The sequence below is a fragment of the Danio rerio genome, chromosome 16 (assembly GCF_052040795.2).
Source record: "Danio rerio strain M-AB ecotype USA chromosome 16, GRCz13ab, whole genome shotgun sequence".
NCBI classification, from domain to species: Eukaryota; Metazoa; Chordata; class Actinopteri; order Cypriniformes; family Danionidae; genus Danio; species Danio rerio.
In genome coordinates, this window is record NC_141036.1 from 56,922,501 (window position 1) to 56,942,364 (window position 19,864).

General features: G+C 35.4%; 1 protein-coding gene and 1 long non-coding RNA gene across 6 annotated transcripts in view; one reads left to right on the top strand and one right to left on the bottom strand.

The window, feature by feature from the left end:
• Positions 1–19,864, bottom strand: part of ago3a (argonaute RISC catalytic component 3a) — a 74,146-nt gene that overhangs the window by 14,744 nt on the left and 39,538 nt on the right. For 3 of the 5 annotated variants that reach the window (XM_087286109.1, XM_087286108.1, XM_087286110.1), the window contains exons 5-10: positions 19,003–19,139; positions 16,180–16,314; positions 13,552–13,639; positions 11,373–11,520; positions 9,730–9,849; positions 7,010–7,132 (exon numbers count right to left, since the gene is read on the bottom strand). In XM_087286109.1, coding sequence (XP_087142235.1) covers positions 7,010–7,132; positions 9,730–9,849; positions 11,373–11,520; positions 13,552–13,639; positions 16,180–16,314; positions 19,003–19,139 — 751 coding nt within the window. 5 annotated transcript variants of the gene reach the window in all.
• LOC147833521 (uncharacterized) lies at positions 13,902–16,272 on the top strand. The gene is made up of 2 exons (XR_015512313.1): positions 13,902–15,204; positions 15,514–16,272. It is a non-coding gene; the product is annotated as an uncharacterized LOC147833521 (long non-coding RNA).

The window sequence follows — 19,864 nt, forward strand, 5'->3', positions numbered from 1 at the left end:
TCATGATCAGCAATGCAACGATTGGCTGACGGCACAGCTGCGTAATGACATCATCTGATTAATATTCAATTATCCATGTGAGCAAAATTACATCAAATTAGCAGTAAACGGTTTGTTAAATGTGACACGCAATAACTTTCCACATTTGTTGTGAGCTGCAGGCTTTACACTTTCATGTGTCAAGAGTATTCATCATGTATTTCAATGCAAATCAATGTATTTATTTCTACATTTAGAAAATATTTTCTTTTTTATTGTAGCCGCTTTTTTAATCGCTGTATGGAATAACTGGTTGTTTACAAAAGCATTTTGATATTGGTAAAGGCGTCTGCAACTTTTGTGAAGCATCAAATCACCGGCATATTAACTGTCAAAACATGTTTATGACTGCATAAATGTATTATTGCTTTAAAAAAGTCAAATATTCTGCATTTCTATTATACACAATTTGTACTAAAGCAATCTAAAAAGTTCATATCAATAAGTTTTCTCTGTGCACCACCAGGTGGCAGTCTTTGTACTTTCATTTCGAGAGTGCAGATTGCATAAGTTGTATTAATATATATAACTTTATTTATTTTATTAATAACTATAACTTTATATATATATATATATATATATATATATATATATATATATATATATATATATATATATATATATATATATATATATTTTAAAATATATACACTATTTTCCCAAGTGTATATAAAGTAGTTATTTTCTGTAAGAAAATATCAGAATTCGGTACATACTTTCTGTATTATATTTGCTTAAACTGAGCCGATCTAATCCTGTTTATATAAATTGAACCTGCTCCCGATCAGGTTTAAGCTAGCAGAACTGTTGCTATGACAACAACTCTCGGATCAGCTTTGAAGAACGAAACGATCCTGGATCGTGTCAAATCGTCAATATCCAAATCCAGCTAACTGAGTAATCCACGTACGAAGAACGGACCCCAGGACTCCACTGTTGTAAACAATCGCTCCATCTGGCTCACGTGGCTCTCGGCCCCGCCCAGACTCGTCAGTGCTACCAAGCCGACCAATCACAGAACTTGCAGTACGCATCGTTGCAACGTGTAGTTAGATTTTTTGAGGTGCGCATCAGCCACGCCGATAGCCACGGCGTAGGGCTTACGTCAACATGTAGGCTGCGCCGTAGCATACGCATTTGCTTGACGCAGATGTAAAAATCAGCCTATAGGTATCAAGACATTTGTGTTGCCCATTACATTACAAACCACAGGGGAGGGCAAATTCTCCAGCAGGATAGCGCTCCTTCTCATATTTCAGCCTCCACATCAAAGCTCCTGAAAGCAAAGAATGTCAAGGTGCTCCAGGATTGGCCAGCCCAGTCACCAGACATGAACATTATTGAGCATGTCTGGGGTAAGATGGAGGAGGCGTTAAAGATGAATCCAAAGGATCTTGATGAACTCTGGGAGTCCTGCAGGAACGCTTTCTTCTTCATTCCAGATGACTTTATTAATCAGTGATTTGAGTCATGTCAGAGATGTATGGATGCAGTCCTCCAAGCTCATGATGGAGTCAGACACAATATTCATTCTGTTTCCACTGCAGCATGACTTTACATTATTTATGCTCAGTGACGAGACTTTATTCTAAGCAAAGTCAGACCTTACAGTCCTAATGAAATCATTCAAAATCAAGGCATGATCATATTTTATTGTGCTAAAATAAGTGTAATCTAGAGACCTTTGCCTTTCATATAAGCCACTTCTGACACCAAATGATCAAGTTATTATTTGTTGTAACTAAAACTTGGTTAGACAAGTCTTTTGTCAGGTGGTGTACATTTTACAAAAACAAGTCTGTATAAAGAAAGATTTTAAAAAGTGCCAATTATAACATAAAATAATCATAATGATAAACTAACAAGATGACATGTATTAAGCACAAGATAAAGTTATACTGTTTGAAAATCAAATATACTGTGCAATAGATACATTTACAAACATTACACATGCATGCATATAATGTAACATTTACTTCTATAAACGCATGCACAGATGAAGACAAAATTATTAGCCATCCTGTGAAAATATTTGCCAAGTGCTGTTTAACAGAGAAATCAATTACTAAACTGTGTAGTTTAAAACATCTTCTAATAACTAATTTAATTAGTCTTTGCCATGATGACAATATTCTGCTAGTTATATTGGAACAAGTTTGCAAGTTAACAAGGCAAGTTTTGGTATTTGGGCAAGTCATTAGACAACAGTTGTTTGTAGTGTAGCCAATTGAAAAATAAATTCTTAAGGCGGCTAATAGTATTGATGCAACACAGTGGCACAGTGGTTGGTACTATTGCCTCACAGCAAGAAGGTCGCTGGTTTAAGTCCTGGCTGGGTCAGTTGGCATTTCTGTGTGGAGTTTGCATGTTCTCCCTGTGCTGGCGTGGGTTTCCTCCGGGTGCTCCAGTTTTCCCCTTAGTCCAAACACATGGGCTATAGGTGAATAGAATAAACTAAATTGGCTGTAATATATGAGTGTATGTTTGAATGTAAGTGTGTATGGGTGTTTCCCAGTACTGGGTTGCAGTTGGAAAGGCAACCATTGTGTAAAACATATGCTGGAATAGTTGATGGTTCATTCCACTGTGACGACCCCTAATAAATAAGGGACTAAGCCAAAGGAAAATGAATGCATGAATAATAATATTGACATCAGCAAGTCTAATTAGCAGTTTAAATAATAATGATTGTTTTGTTCCAGCCAAACTAAAAGAAGCAAGACTTTCTCTTGAGAACCAATTATAATATGAAATTCTGTGAATTTTTTTACATGCTTTGTTAAACAGCACTTGGGTTGAAACAAAAGTTTATACAAATTTACAAGAAATAAAATAAAAAATATTTATTTATTTCTAACGTTTTACAGGAGGCCAATAATTCTGCCTTTAACTGTACAGGCTTTGTTTTTATTGACAGTTTGAAATGGTTGCAGTTTTTAATATCTTCTGTTTTTAGTTTACTTTAACAACAGCATCAAAGTTAATGGGGCCTATCTTTGCTGGACATTATTTGTATGGAACTTTGAACAGTGCGCATACATAGAGCTCAGTCTAAAACTGTCCTTAAGTCAAAGGAATTTAACTTTTGATAATGTCAAATCTTTTGTTTCTTCCTTCTAATGTACAGCTTGTCTGTTTATATGGTCTTTATGCATCTCATGATGTAATAGTTATTCATTTGTACTTACCTAACTTCTACTCTGTATTTGGCATCACATTATTTTATTTATTTTTATTTTTTTTATATAACACAGCAAGCTTTTAACTTTTGTCATTATAGAACAAGTCTACCTGGGTGGGGGGCGGGGATTTAGGATTGTTTTATAGTATGGCCATATGATGTATGCTCTCTATATTAAACAAAAAATTGAAATAATAAATACAATTGTTTACAACAAAACAAGCATCAAAGTTTATAAGTATTACCAAATATTATTATACAATTATAAACCACAAGTTGTAGAAAAAAAATATATAAGCTATAAAACAGTAGCCCCTTTCACACAGTGATACCGGTAAATATCTGGAAAATTTCTGGAACAACTTTACCGGTAAATTCAAAAAAGTTCACACAAACACAGAGGTTACGGAATTTTTTTTTAATGACTTTAATTATTGGGTGAACTATCCCTTTCAGTATTCAATTAAAGATTAGACTTATCAGTTTATTTATGTTTGCACAAATATATATTAATTTAATATATTAAATAAATATATATTAATTATATATATATTAATATAAAGTACAGCATGTATACAGTGCTCAAGCATAATCGAGTTCACCTCTCACAGATTTTCTTTAGGTTATATTATAATACATTTGTGCATATAATTAAATTGTGCATTAAATTAGTCAGTAAGTCTAAATAATTGTACACCCAAACTAATGTTTTCAATTTAAAAAAATTAATAAACAAGTAAAACAAAGCAAAACATAAAAATCTGAAAATTTGTTAAAAATCAATCTATCTATCTATCTATCTATCTATCTATCTATCTATCTATCTATCCATCTATCTATCCATCTATCTATCCATCTATCTATCCATCTATCTATCCATCTATCTATCCATCTATCTATCTCTATAGCAAACAATTAATTTGAATTTAAATGCATTATCTTTTTATTTCTAAATGCATTATGTAAACAAACTCTAATTTTAATGTTTAAATGCACCAATTATAAATAGAAATTATTGGCTACATTCCCTGAGAATCAGATTAAAATATTACATTTCCAAAGGGGATGTCCTCGTTTATTCTAAACACTGTTATACAAGTCACTAATGATAATGATAATGTCCAAATGCATAAATCTCAATTCAATTAAAATAATCTGGAAAAAAAAAATCAAGAGAAAATAAATAAATATAATAATATATTTTAAATAATATCTAAAATATAATTATTAATTTGTAATATATAATTAACAAATATTAATAGTTATTAATTAATTTTAAAAATAAATATACAACTGTATATATTTATATAATAATATAATCTCTGTGCTTTTACTTCTTTTTTTTAAATCCTCCTCGTCTCATGCATTTGATTGTAAATAATTTTATTGTGTTTACATATACAAAACGATTTTGTGCCAACATCTGGGGCCTGTTTCAGTAAGGAGGTTCAAACAACTCAGAGTTTAAACTTGAACTCTGAGTTGATTTACCGAGAGATTAAAAACTCAGAGTTTTCAGTTTCAGAACAGCTGATCTGAGTTGGGTCAATCAACTTCGAGTAGACCAACTCAGAGTTAAGCACGCACACCGTGACTTTAAAAAGGCATTATCAATGGAGCGCAGACATTACGAGTGACTATGGCAATATCTTATAAAAGAGATCACCATTTCTTTCTCTAGCTGAACTTGATGTTCTCATGCAAAGTTATAGCAAATATGAGTGTATATATTTGAAAAGAAGCAACCATCAGTGAAGAAGAGACAGTTAGCGTGGGAAAACAGCTGCTCAAGTTAATGCCTAATTTCACTTTAAGTATTTAAATATTTAAGTATAATAAAATAAGTAATGTAATTTGTGACGTTTATATTTTTTTCTAAACTTTTTTATACATTTATTAGTTTTAAATGATTTAACAGTGCACTTGTGTGTCTGCCTTTTTTATTGATCAAGTGATAGAGGTTAATATAACAGTAAGCAGTACTAAAAATAATTTTTAGAAAGAATAATAATCCCATTAATCTAGTTACAGTGCATGTCGAAGGTGAATTTAATTTAATTATTTATTAAAAAAGGATAAGCCATTCTAGTACAGTTCTTCTGTGTGTGACTAAAATGTAAGCAATATGTTTCCATCCAAATATATTACATAAATTTATGTGCAAAACTGGAATATTGCATAAAAGATGCGAATAAAATTCCATCCAACGAGTCAAAGAGAAAAAAATTGTCACTTCCTGATTTAACTGGCACCAAATATCAACAGTAAAAACAGAATTTACTGTGGTAGAAGAAGCTGCGTCAATTAATTCTTTTAGCCTAATTAATGTACGTGTGCCTCGATGTCAGAAGACAATGCTGAAACACAATGAACACGTGGGGCGTCTGAAGCCATGAGACGCGGAGACTCTTGACACGCACCAGACGTTCGGAGGTAATTAATAATATACACTGAAACAGTTAAGGCATTTTAAAATGACTAAAACAATATTTAAGACATGTTACAGTGTGCTAGGCCTGTTGGTTTGTCAATTTACACACATTTTCATTATCAAATGATCATGATCTTTTTTTTAATGTACATACTGTAATTTGTTCAGCAAAAGTGTTTCCATCGTAGTTTATGCGCACATTTTCTATCCAATAAAAGTTTATCCTACTCAGTTATGCGCGTTTTTTATACATATTTTAAAAAGTTATGTGCATCATGACGTTTCTATCAATCGTTTTTATGCACGTATCCAAAATGAGCATTAAAATAGGTGGGTGGAAACGTAAGGCTAAGGCGAGAAATACCGCTTCATCTTTAAAAAAGGGGAGGAGACCGACAGAAACTCTGAGTTTAGAGAATAAAACCTGCTTCTGACCAAGTTAGATTCACAGAGTAAGTTACCACAGTAACTGACTCTGAGTTAAAGTTACCTCTCTTTCAGAAACAGGCTTGACTTACCCTGCTTTCTTGAGTTTAACAAACCTGCCATTTTGAAACGGAAAACCCAGAGTTTCTCTCATTTCAAGGTTAAAATACTCTGAGTTTTCAGTTAACCTCCTTTCTGAAACAGGCCCCTGTTGTTTTTAAATGTGCTATATAAATAAAACAAACAAACTAACAAAAACAATAAATATATTTTTTGCAATAACTCATTTTAATTTAAATTCATTATCTTTCTATTTCTAACTGTGTTAGATGAATAAAATCTTATAATGGATATAAATGTTTAATAAAATGTATTTTTAATGCAGCAAAAATTATTGACAATATTCACTGAGAAATCAGTTTCAATGGGGGGTGTACTTAATAATATGCTGAGCACTGTAATACTTATGAATAAGTCACTAATGATAAGTGTCCAAATGCATGCAAAATGTCTCCAACCACTGTTTTACCATTTCTCCTGTCATTTAAAAAACATTTACAAACATCATTTATTCATCTCAAATAACAGCAGAACACATTGCTGCAAGCATGTTTATTCGGTTAGTTATTCCACACACACACACACACACACACACACACACACACACACACACACACACACACACACACACACACACACACACACACACACACACACACACACACACACACACACACACACACACACACACACACACACACACACACACACACACACACACACACACACACACACACACACACACTTCACAGCAGCAGTGGTTAGAGCTGTTAGTTTGTCCAGCTGTGGAGCCGTTCATTCATTCAGACAGACAGACACAAAGAGATGTGGGTGATTGAAAGGAAGGGTACCATAAAGTGCTCTGTGCTCACCCTGCCCCCGTACTGCAGCATGGGCGCGGGCAACACGCGCCCCGTCACGTGGGCCATCTCATCCCGGACCTTAAACTGAAACTCCTGCACGAACGGGTCGGCTTCATAGTTAGCGCTGCGCACCTGAAACACACACATTTACAAACACTGTTACAAACTAACTTGAGAGAGTTCATATGCTGGAGAAGTTGGTGGTTCATTCCGCTGTGGCGACTCCAGATTAATAAAGGGACTAAGCCGAAAAAAAAATGAATGAATGAAGGTAAAAAGCAACAGAGGCTGCGATATCTGCTGCCAGATCCATTTTCTACACCCAATCAAGTGTGCCACATGCCTGCTTTTGAGTGACGCTCCTGGCCATAAGATCGCCCCCTGTGGGCTGGCTGCAGTACAAGTCATAAAGCCCACCTCCGACGAAGTTAATGAACGAGACTTGATCACAAATAAAAAATAATAATTTATTACACTTGCAATAAAATGTCCCGAAAGATGGTTCTGGTCAATTAAGGCTCTAGTTATCATGCTGATATAGGTGCAGATCTTCATTTTTGTAAACAGTATGTTTTTAGCCAGTAATTTAATGCTATAAAAAGGGGGCGTGTCATCATGATTGACAGTTGTGACTGACAGTTTCTCTATACAGACCATCGGAGCTTCGGGAGGAGATTGAAGTGTTATGATCCGATTTCGGTTTTATTTTACCATGATAAAATGAGTTCAGCAGTCAACCGTACTTTCTGACCTACAGGATCTAGTGGAACACTGTTTTTTCAGTAAAGTGAGATCTTTATCTGGCTTTATTATTAGTTTGCTGATACACACCATGACGGGGAAAACACAGGTGATCGCTATCTAGCAGTAATTCTCTTTATGGGTCTGAAATAAGAATAAGGAAGAAAAAACTAATGTCAGCCTATCTCCACAGTGATCTCCTGTAACGTTTGTGAACTTGATTTAAAGGACGTCTGACATTTTTGAAACCTCACGTTACAGTGTTTCCTCTAGGATTTTTTGCCAGCTGTGGTGGCAGACCTTTTACACAGATCTACCAATTCAGTGTGAATTAATCCGAAAAGAAATCGGATTTTCGATTAATTGCACAGCCCTAATGTTAACCATGTTGAAACTCGGATTATATGAGAGCATTATTTTAAATACTCTGGTATCTCTCTTGAGCACACAGGATGTTTGTCAAAAGCGTTTCACACTTTGAGCTGATAATATTCCAGCTCAGATCCTGCTGTACTTCAGTGTAAAAATACTCTGAGGTATTTTTAGCTTGGCCTCAGAGAGGCTTTTTCGTTTTGGTACATTTCACCAACGCTTTCCTCGCTGCACTCATGTTTAGAGATTTCAACATCTAAATCCACCACAGCAACACTGATTCACTGCCTGATTGGCTGCCAGTTTAATAAGGCATCAAGAGCAGCAGGGCTTCAATCTCTGAGCTGATCTGAGCGCAGCAGGACTGTAAATCTGCAAACAGCGAGGTAAAGAGTCTAGTCAATCAGCTCAATGTAAAGTCATCACTGACCTCCATTGATACTGATATAAAGCATGAATGCACAAATAACAGCATGAGGCAATATGAGGTTTCAAACATGGCTGGAAGAACTTGGACCATCCTCAGAAGAGCGGATATTAGTATGATATTGCTGTGCAGCCAAATTAGCATGAATACATATTTCAGAATATTACTATTAATTAATTGACAGAGTTATTACATTAATTTGGAAATACAAAAAAGTTACTTGACAAGTTAATCAAATTAAATCAAGTATAAATTATAAATATCTAAGCCTACATTTCTCATTTTCTATAAATGTAAAACAGCTACAAATTAAACAAAATAAGAAAATAATTGATAAAGCAGACATTTGAAATATATATATATATATATATATATATATATATATATATATATATATATATATATATATATATATATATATATATATATATATAAAATATATAATTACATATAAATATATTAAAAAACAATAACAATATTACTAAAACCTTCAACAAATTAAGAAAGATTTTAAATAAAAAAACTAATTTAATATAAATTTAAAAATGTATAAATTTAAATTTATTTAATATATTTAAACAATTAAATATAATAATAATTGTAACATGATACTAATATAACACTGGTGCATTACACCTAACCACATAAATATTAATTTATTTATTAATATCAATTTAATCAATAATAAGCAATCAATTACGTAGGATAACCATAGGGGGGAAAAAATAATACAACTGTGTTATTAGAAAAGTTAATTAAGCTTTTTTCAGCTTGTTGCAGTGAAATTTCTCATTAAAATTTTTGTTCATTTTGTGAACTAAATTAAGTTGAAAAATTATTGTTATTTTAAAAAGCATAAACTAAAAGAAGTTTTGAAATTAACTATAATTAAAATCAAACAATCAAAAATAGACAAAAATTTATATGAAAAAGCCTACTGTAAATAACCTTTTAAATAAAATGTAAAAATATTAATGACAAAATAAAATAAGTTGAAGTAAAAAAATAAATAAATAAATAAAAAATAACCTATAATTAGATAAAGATACAAAGCAAAACAAACATTTTAGCCACGCTTAAGTTCAAAAACAGAAAAAAAAAGTATTCAAATTAGCAATGAAATCTATAGAAGTCTGATATTAAAATGTTGATTATTTCATGCATACAGGAGGTACTAAACAGCACTCACCAGTCTGCTGATCTCCTCCTGTCGGTCTGGTGCGGAGCGCGCCGTGGCTTTGATCATGGTGGACGTCTGATTATCTGTCAGTTTCTTGATGCACCGCTGCCCTGCTACAATATTGCAAACCTAAAAGGATGCACATATAAAACAAGTGGGAGATTATGAGATTTCATAATAATAATAATACAAGTCACCTCAAATCCTGATAACGATATTTATCATGATATAGTAACAAATTCAAGAAACTAATAGTTTAAAAGTATTGACCACGTGAAAAACTAATACATAATTAAACTACAACCCCAAACCAGAAAAAGTCGGGAAAGTATAGAAACCGCAAATAAAAAAAAAGATAGTAGTGATTTACAAATCGACTTTGACATTGCAGACAATATGAACACAATATTTCATGTTTTGTCTGGTCAACTTCATTTAATTTGTGAATATAGATCATTTCCTGTCATTCAGACCTGCAACACACTCCAAAAAAAGTTGGTGCAAAAATTATTTGGTACAAAAGCAGCATCCTAGAAAGTTCTAGTCCTTCAGGAGCAAAGATGGGCCGAGGATCGCCAGTTTGCCAAACATAATTGAGAAAATAATTAAAATGTTTAAAAACAAACAATGTTCCTCAGAGAAAGATAGGAAGGTATTTTATATTTCACCTTCAACAGTGCAGAACATCATTAAAAGATTTAAGGAATCTGGAGGAATTTCAGTGTGTAAAGGACAAGAGAACAACCCTAAGCTAAACTAAGCTGAACAAAATCTTCTCTCTGTTGGAGGGGGGCTAATTATTCTGACTTTAACTATACATTGTTAATTAAAAAGCAAATGTAACCATTATGTGTGTTGCACTATTCTAAAGCATACCGTAGTATAAATAGTATAAGTAGAGCATTTACAATGAAAGGGGATGTGCTACCGACGAAGGGGTGGGCTGCTGATCAAAGGGAGGAGCTATCATGGGTGTTGACGTTGGATTATTTTGGATTGTGCAAGCAATATTTCTCTCATGTAACGCAACTGATTATGGCGACTCCCGATGGTCAATGCAGTTGTACTCATTCATTCATTCATTTTCTTGTCGGCTTAGTCACTTTATTAATCTGGGGTCGCCACAGCGGAATGAACCGCTAACTTATCCAGCAAGTTTTTTACGCAGCGGATGCCCTTCCAGCCGCAACCCATCTCTGGGAAACATCCAAACACTCATTCACATACACACTCATACACTACGGACAATTTAGCCTACCCAACTCCCCTGTACTGCATGTCTTTGGACTGTGGGGGAAACCGGAGCACCCGGAGGAAACCCACATGAACGCAGGGAGAACATGCAAACTCCACACAGAAACGCCAACTGCTATTTGCTAGTTTTGTCATTTGCACCTGGGAAACGGTTTGAATTTCGGCTTTAAAAAGTTAGTGTTCCTTATGGGATTGCACTAAACTCCACACTACATGATTTCTCATGATGCTGTTATTTATTTATCTGTCTACACTCCTGTAATGACGTGAATTATTGCTCTATAAATAATGCATTTTGCCACACCCTATTTTGTCCGTGTAATTTATATATAGTAATGACTCATGTTGCACAGCACTAAAAAGAACAGAGTGAGTGAGTGTGTGTATGACAGACTCACCTCCAGAGGCAGGTATGTGTGTTTCTGCTCCTGTCCCACCTGTAGACAGGGCAGGTGAGGGTACTTGAGCTGCAGGTTGTACTTCTCTCTGAAATACTGAGCTACTGTCCGTTCTACAGTTTGGCCGTTCTCCAACTGCAAAGGGAACCTGGGAAAACATCAAGACACTTGATTTAACAACACTAGAGACCTGTACTCCTGTATTTAAACACTAGAGGGCAGCATGGCACAGCATTTGATCCTACTGTTTTCCTCTTTACCCTATACCAGATAACAGATGGCTAACAGATGACTCTGGCTCAGTTATACCAGACATAGTAAGACCATAGACTCAGTTATGCCATAGCGTGTTCTGTCAGATGATTCCCATCCTGTCCATCATGAGTTTTACCTTCTCACTTGAGGTGTTCGATACACTCCTATTAGTTCCTAACAAATCATTTCAAACTTGCATTCATCCCCTGCGCTATAAAGCTTTAAATATGAGTGAGATTTATATTGTATAATGTGTTTTGTGTATTATGTGTGATATGCTTGTATGCTGCAATCAAATTATCTTCGGGAAATAAACAAAGACTAACTAACCTTTTTTACACTTTCCATCATACTTTGCTTGAATTATGGACCTTTAAATCCTACACAATCAGGGAGTTGTTTATATAAAATGAATGAAATTAACACCAGCATGATATATTTCATAATTCATGCATTTAATATTAAATGAAAACTTGTTAAAATTAACTTTTAAAAAAATTATTTTCAGAAGACTAGTTAGGTTACGAGACTGCCCAATCTCATCATTTAGCAGATAAACACTAACACAACATTGAATAAAACATAACAATTTTACTCATTTCTAAGAGAGTTTAAATACAGGATAAAATACAGGCTGAAGGCACTAAACATTTTTCTGCAGGCACAAAACTAAATAACTAGGCTCTCAATTTCATTTATTGTATAAACTTTCACACTCACTGGCCACTTTTTTAGGTACACCTCTCCAACTGCTGGTTAATGCAAATTTCTAATCAGCCAATCACATGGTAGCAGCTCAATGCATTTTGGCATGTAGACATGGTCAAGGCGATCTGCTGCAGTTCAAACCGAGCATCAGAACTGGGAAGAAAGAGGAAATATCCAATGAGCGGCAGTTCTGTGTGCGCAAATGCCAGAGGAGAATGGCCAGACTGGTTCCAGCTGATAGAAAGGCAACATTAACTCAAATAAGCACTCGTTACAACCGAGGTCTGCAGAAGAGGATCTCTGAATACACAACACGTCCAACCTTGAGGCAGATGGGCCACAGCAGCAGAAGACCACACCGGGTGCCGCTCCTGTCAGCTAAGAACAGGAAACTGAGGCTACAATTCACACAGGCTCGCCAAAACTGGACAATAGAAGATTGGAGAAACGTTGCCTGGTCTGATGAGTCTCCATTTCTGCTGCCAGATTCGGGTGGTCGGGTCAGAATTTGGCATTAACAACATGAAAGCATGGATCCGTCCTGCCTTGTATCAATAGTTCAGACTGGTGGTGGTGTAATGGTGTGGGGGATATTTTCTTGTCACACTTTGGGCACATCAGTACCAATTGAGCATCGTGTCAACGCCACAGATACCTGATTATTGTTGCTGACCATGTCCATCCCTCTATGACCACAGTGTACTCATCTTCTGATGGGACTGCTCAATCCAGCTACTTCAAGCAGGATAATGCGCCATGTCATAAAGCACAAATCATCTCAGACTGGTTTCTTGAACATGACAATGAGTTCACTGTACTCAAATGGCCTCCAAAGTCACCAGATCTCAATCCAATAGGGCACCTTTGGGATGTGGTGGAATGGGAGATCCGCATCATGGATGTGTAGCCGACAAATCTGCAGCAACTGTGTGATGCTATCATGTCAATATGAAGCAAAATCTCTGAGGAATGTTTCCAGTGCCTTGCTGAATCTATGCCACGAAGGACTAAGGCAGTTCTGAAGGCAAAACAAGGTCCAACCCGGTACTTGTAAGGTGTACCTAATAAAGTGGCCGGTGTGACTTTCACACATTTCTGATATACTTCAAATCAAAATGTTCCATGCGGATATCAAATGCATTAAAGCACTGTGGCTTTGCCCTCTGTAATCAATACATTCATAGCTCGCATCACTTCCTGTGCTGGTTTGACTCACGTTTGGTGGCTGGCAGGCCGGCGGGTCACATTGCAGACGCGGTACTTCCTCCGCATGGTCCCGCAGTGGGTCACCTCCACCTTCAGACCTGCACATAAACCAACCCATGAGAATGAAGTACGTACACCAAGACACAAACTTAGTGGTTGCAACATTTTCTTAGATACGATTCAGTTTTACGGCTCTGACACTAAATCAAACAGGCACCAAATAAATTTGCTGTTCATACTATGGATAAAGCGACTTTTAAAAGTATTATATTAAAGCAAGCATGTCTTAATCTTTTTTTAAAAATGCAAAAACATAACATACTTTTCATATTTCACTTTGTGTCTTTTTTCATTCTTTTTAAACCAGTTTCAACAATTTTAATCTGATAATTGTATTCTTTTACTCATCATTGCACGCACACGCACACGCACACGCACACGCACACACACACACACACACACACACACACACACACACACACACACACACACACACACACACACACACAAACACACGCACACGAACACGCACACACACACAGATTTGAGTCCAATCAGGTTAAAACATTTACTGTATGTATGACGCAGTAAATGGTGTTATGTGAGAGTATAACTGTTGTTGACTTGAGATTGAAAGCAGAGCAGCCCACAAACTCTGCGAGTGTTGGAGCAGGTTGAATCTGCAAAATATCCTCAGTAAACTTTCTTTAACTGAATCTCGGACTCCTACTCTTCTTCGTCTGGCAGACTGGTCATTTTTGGGTTATAACTGTTGGTAGCCCAACAATTTTGTTGCACACAAGCTGACTAGTCATGTCTAATCTGCTCCTACATCAACTATATTACACGTGTGCTCCCCAAGATTTTAGATGACTCTGTGTTGTTTTACGCTAAGAGTAAACAACCCTCCTCCACCCTAGTTCCACCTGTGTTTAAATCTGCTATGGGGTTACACATGGTTTCCGCTACATTCATTCTTCAATGGCGGGGTGCCACACCAAAATGCATCCCACCACGGCTACATTCCAGCTTTCCATTCAAAACCTTCAGTCATTGTTGATGTTTTTAATGGCGGGTTATAATCTTATTTAATAAGTTAAAAAACTTATTAAAAGGTAAGGGAATTAGAACAGCGCAAACATTTCTGTAATCGTAGTAGTGCTGTGCGTTATTTGTTTAACCCTTTGAGGTTATGTGCGGACTAACAGGTGCGTGAGGCCAGCAAACAAGGCATAGCTTTCAGTTAGGATGAACACAGTTTCCATAAATGTACTTTATTTAAAGATAAAGGTCTGTGCTTATGCATACAATGACTCGATCTTGCTGGAGTTTATAGCCGTTTCACTTTACTTCAGGACGCATTACCACTGCTCTGTAGGTCTACTGGAAAATTAAGAAATATTCCTAGCAAATCTAATGAATGTTGAGACATTCTCACTACATAAACGTGCTAAATCGCACTTCAGCAGCATTTATTTGAGAGCGCACAAGAAGATCTGCGCTTGAACAGCGTATATTTGAGGGGGTGTACAAGATGTTTAGTGCACGAGCGGAGGAATTCGGCACGCGAGCAAAAAGATTCACATGCTCGTATTGCATAAATGTGATCATGACTTGTAATACTACGACATTTCTCCATTTGTCATTGAAATAACGACATACTGTTCACACGGGGCGTCAGCGTCAACGCTTCCCATTCACTTTGAATGGGTGACGTCAGGCGTTGCCGAACTGCATTGTGGATCCGTCGGCGCCGCTTCAGAAGCGTTCCTCGCTGCAGAAGTTGGAACCAGCTCAAACTTTTCCGACGGAAGCGTCAGCCAATCAGATCGCTGTATGCAAATACACCAGCTCAGACAGTGGCCTATTGCTGACTAAATTTCATTGGCTGACGCTTCTATGACGATCGTTTCAGCTCCAACTTCAGACACGCCCTCTGTCAAGCGTTGACGCTGAAGCCCCGTGTGAATAGGGCGGTAGATTTATGTAAAAGGTGTGCCGCCACAGCTGGAAAAAATCCTAGAGGAAACACTGGGTTACATGTATATGATGTTTGCAGCAGTGTTATATTCTCAGACTGCATGTCTATGAATATACCGGGAGTAACAATACTCTGTACTTGCTCTGCCATAATGATCAAAGCAGCAGCAGCAGAGCAGATATATTCCACCGAGACCAAACACATCACAAATGCCATATAGCAGTTTTTAATTTTTTAAACCATTTAAGGTTAATATTCTAAGCCCTCTTATGCAATATTTGTTTCTGATTGTCTACCGAACAAACCACTGTTATACAATGACTTGCCTAATTACCCGAACCCGCCTAGTTAACCTAGTTAAGCCTTTAAATGTCACTTTAAGCTAAATACTAGCAACTTAAAATATCTAGTAAAATATGTACTGTCATCATGGCAAAAACAAAATAAATCAATTATTAGAAAGTAGTTATTAAAAGTATTATGTTTAGAAATGTGTTGAAAATATTCTCTCTCTCTGTAACAGAAATTGGGGGAAAATATAAAGGCGGCTGTATACTGTATATATTCATTGCCATAATAAATCTCTCAGAGAGCTGTCATGACAGAAAGATTGACTTTTAAAAGTAACAGCGGACACAAACACGTATGAACACACACCTTTGATTTCTTTGGTGAATTTGACTCTGTGGGAGTCTGTGAGGGGTCGCGGCTGCTCGTCGATGTTGTGGATGTCCAGGACTTCACACATGAACTGAATGACTGGCTGTGCTTTGTAGAAAGCCGTGGCTGACACTGAAACACAGGAGAGATGAAAACTGATGAGAAACGCTTTAGTGCAGGTTATAATAAAAAAAAAAAGCATCATGATGACTGAAAAAATTTATTATGAAAAAAAACAATCTAAGGTCTATTACCATTTAATATATCTACTGCAGTGGAACTGCAGGACAATGTATTTAGGTTTAGTGGAGTTGGAATTTGCATATGCAAAGATCACAAAAGGTATTAAATAGGTTGCTTATTATTGCTAATAACAGGAACGGACTGCATTTGTCTAAGAATAGTAGAATGTATTTTTGAGCATGTGTATAAGTATAAAGTATGTCCACGCGGTTTACTAAAACTATTATATGAAGAGTTCAGATCCATCAGACCCCTTTTCTTGTAAATGAGCATTTTCTATCAGGCTCCTCTGATTAGGTTCAGAAGTTTCATTTTATAATGAAAAGGTTATTCGCTAGTAAATAAACCTTTTTTCAAAAATTTCACTTTAGACAAGTCTTTGTTTTTTAAGAAGGTGAACTTTCTTTTGTGTCAAAACCAGCTAAATCCACCTCTGCTTTTCATGCAAAACCTTCTAAATCCACCTATTGGGAAAAGACAGTGTAATTATTTGAAAATGAAGATGCTATAAGAAATTGTTTTAATAAACATAGAATATATTACACAAACCACATAAAAATTAAAAATATATAAATCTGTCAAGTAAGTGGTGGTTCATTCCGCTGTGATAAACCAGGGACAAACCAGACAGAAAATGAATGAATGAAATCTGTCAAGTAAGACCATAAATCAATAACATTAAAACTGGCATTAATTAAATCTTAATCTGTTGGCATTTCTGATATTTTGTATATATTTTTAATGTAAGTAAAGCAATGTAAACATTGTAAACATTGTAAACTGAGCTTGATAGATTCAAATAATGTAGTGTAAAAACATTGTGAAACATCAATATCTGTGCATTGCTCATTAATATAAAAAGCTTATCAGACGTACAGGTATTATGAAGTATATAAATAATGTACAGTTTAATATTTTATATTTATCTTAAAAAATAGCTCAAATTAGCAAATAAAACAAGATAGGCCTACTAGGCAAAAAGGGGATGCCTCTTGGACAATTTTAGAAACTGTCATTCATTCATTTTCACCATACTTAAGGTCTTGGATCCATGCTTATCCTCTTCGCATTCACGTGAGATAAAAGAACAGTATCTTAACTCTGTCTTTCATGAAATGGAGTTGCCGTTTAATGTATAGTAAATGGGACTCATTCAAAGTATTGTTGCTGCGCAAAAACACATTATAAATGCATGCTACACTTCCGACTGCACATTGTGTTTTTATAATGCACAGAGTTGAGGTGAGGGACGGTTTCATTTGCCATTTACTGACAGTCGGACAGGCTCAAAGTTCATCAAACTCAGTCTTGAAATCGAAAGCGGAATAAAACATGGGATTCAATTTGTGCCTTCTGATTGGTACAGAGGATATAGCTGCTTTTGCTGTCAAAGGCAAGTGGCGTTTAGCGGCTTTTGCAAACAAACTGTTTCTGAATGCGCTGACGCTGGGATATAGATGATTTAGAGCAAATATATATTTGTTGATGGTGTAGTACGTGTCTAAAGCATTCACTCAATGTCATTAACTCATTGTTGCTGAAGTGGTGTTTAGCGGCTTTTGCATCTGAACTCTTCATATATTTTTTAAATATTTATTTCTGCATGCATATTTGTTTGTTTTTCAAATTTAAAGTGTACAAAATCATTATCTATTAAACTTATGAGATTCTAAAATTGGGGTTAGAAAACAACGTTAACTTCACAATGCAATTACTACTGAAACTAAATAATTAGAAAAATAAATAATTGTGAGATTTGCCTGTTTCAGTGTAGAAATCTCTTTTTTTATAAGTCTCTTTTAAGGTTAATTTTGTATTACTTAAAAACATAAAAATAACTTGTTATAGCTACTAAAATATATATACATATCAGAAATAAATTATATGCATGTTGTCAATTTTGACTACATTTTTGACTGTTTTTAAGAAAAATCATTAAAAATTATTTTCTATTTGAAATGCTTGTTTAAAATAAAAATATAAAACATGATTTAATTCAGGATACATCTTGCATTCAAATAAATAAAGAGACAAAATAATTTTTTTAAATGTATTAACCTTCTAACATTCTTAATTCATTCTATATGCCATTGCATGATCAGCTGTAGGTTGTTGTTATCTTTGAAAACCTCAACTTCTAATTGCATTACACAAGCTTTTAGTAAACAGAACCAATCTTGAAGTCACTGTTTATAAAGTCCTGTGAGAAAACATCTCCACGAATGTTGCCGATGCTTTCGCGCTCTTTCTGAGGCCATTCACTGCTTTATAAGCGTGACAATGAGGCAATGAAAGGAGAGACGATTTCAGACGGTTGGACTTTTCCCTGCCCTTCAGACAGAGGGGGAGGAGCAGAGATGCAGCCAATTGACTTATGGGAGTCTGAGAGAGCGGGAAAACACGCAGACAGAGACACAGAGAACTGCTGAACTCAGTGAAAGAAAGAGAGGCTCCTTTAACACCCCCTTCAATCAGACAAACCCCCACCACCATTATTCAGACCTTCAGTGGGACCCGCTCTCACACTCCTACTAAAAAAAAAAACACAATTGCTAAGGAAACTCAAAGGATGCGCACCATCAATGTTGAGCATCATTTTCCACATGGCGGGCCGAACAGACTGATGGAAACCGAACCACACCTCTCTGCCTCCACCTAGAGGATGATCATAACCCTCCGGGGCGGAGAAAAATGAGCGGCCCACGGGTGTGTACCTGTGAGAAACAAAGAAGAGACCTCATCAGACTTAAAAATGCAGATGGTATTAAGGATTCAGTGATTTCTTGTCTTTGCTAAATGCACTTTTAATGAGCCGATAAGAAAATGAATGAATAAATGAGTTTTTCTATAGATGCTTTACAGATCGTCATTATACATTGATGTATGTGTTTATATGTATGTATGTATTTTCCATGTATATGTGTGTGTATATGTATGTGTGTGTATATATATATATATATATATATATATATATATATATATATATATATATATATATATATATGTATATATATATGTATATATATATATATATATATATATATATATATATATATATATATATATATATATATATATATATATATATATATATATATATATATGTATATGTGTATATGTGTATATGTATATATATGTATATATATATATATTTTTTCTCTCTCTCTCTCTCTCTCTCTCTCTCTCTCTTTTCCCACATATGCAAGTGGGTGTTTGTGCATCTATGCCGAATTTATGATGGTAGTAGAGTTTGCTTGTTAAATTATTTGAGTGCCATTTGAGAAGTTTAAATGAGTCATGTGACCGTAGTACTCAAAAGAGACTCTAGACACACCTGATCACTGTTACCCTGATGAAGGCAGACTTCAGCCGAAACGCGTAGGTTTTTAGAGATTTACCATGTGAATAAAGGCTTTTTAATTTTTTACTTTACTCGAGT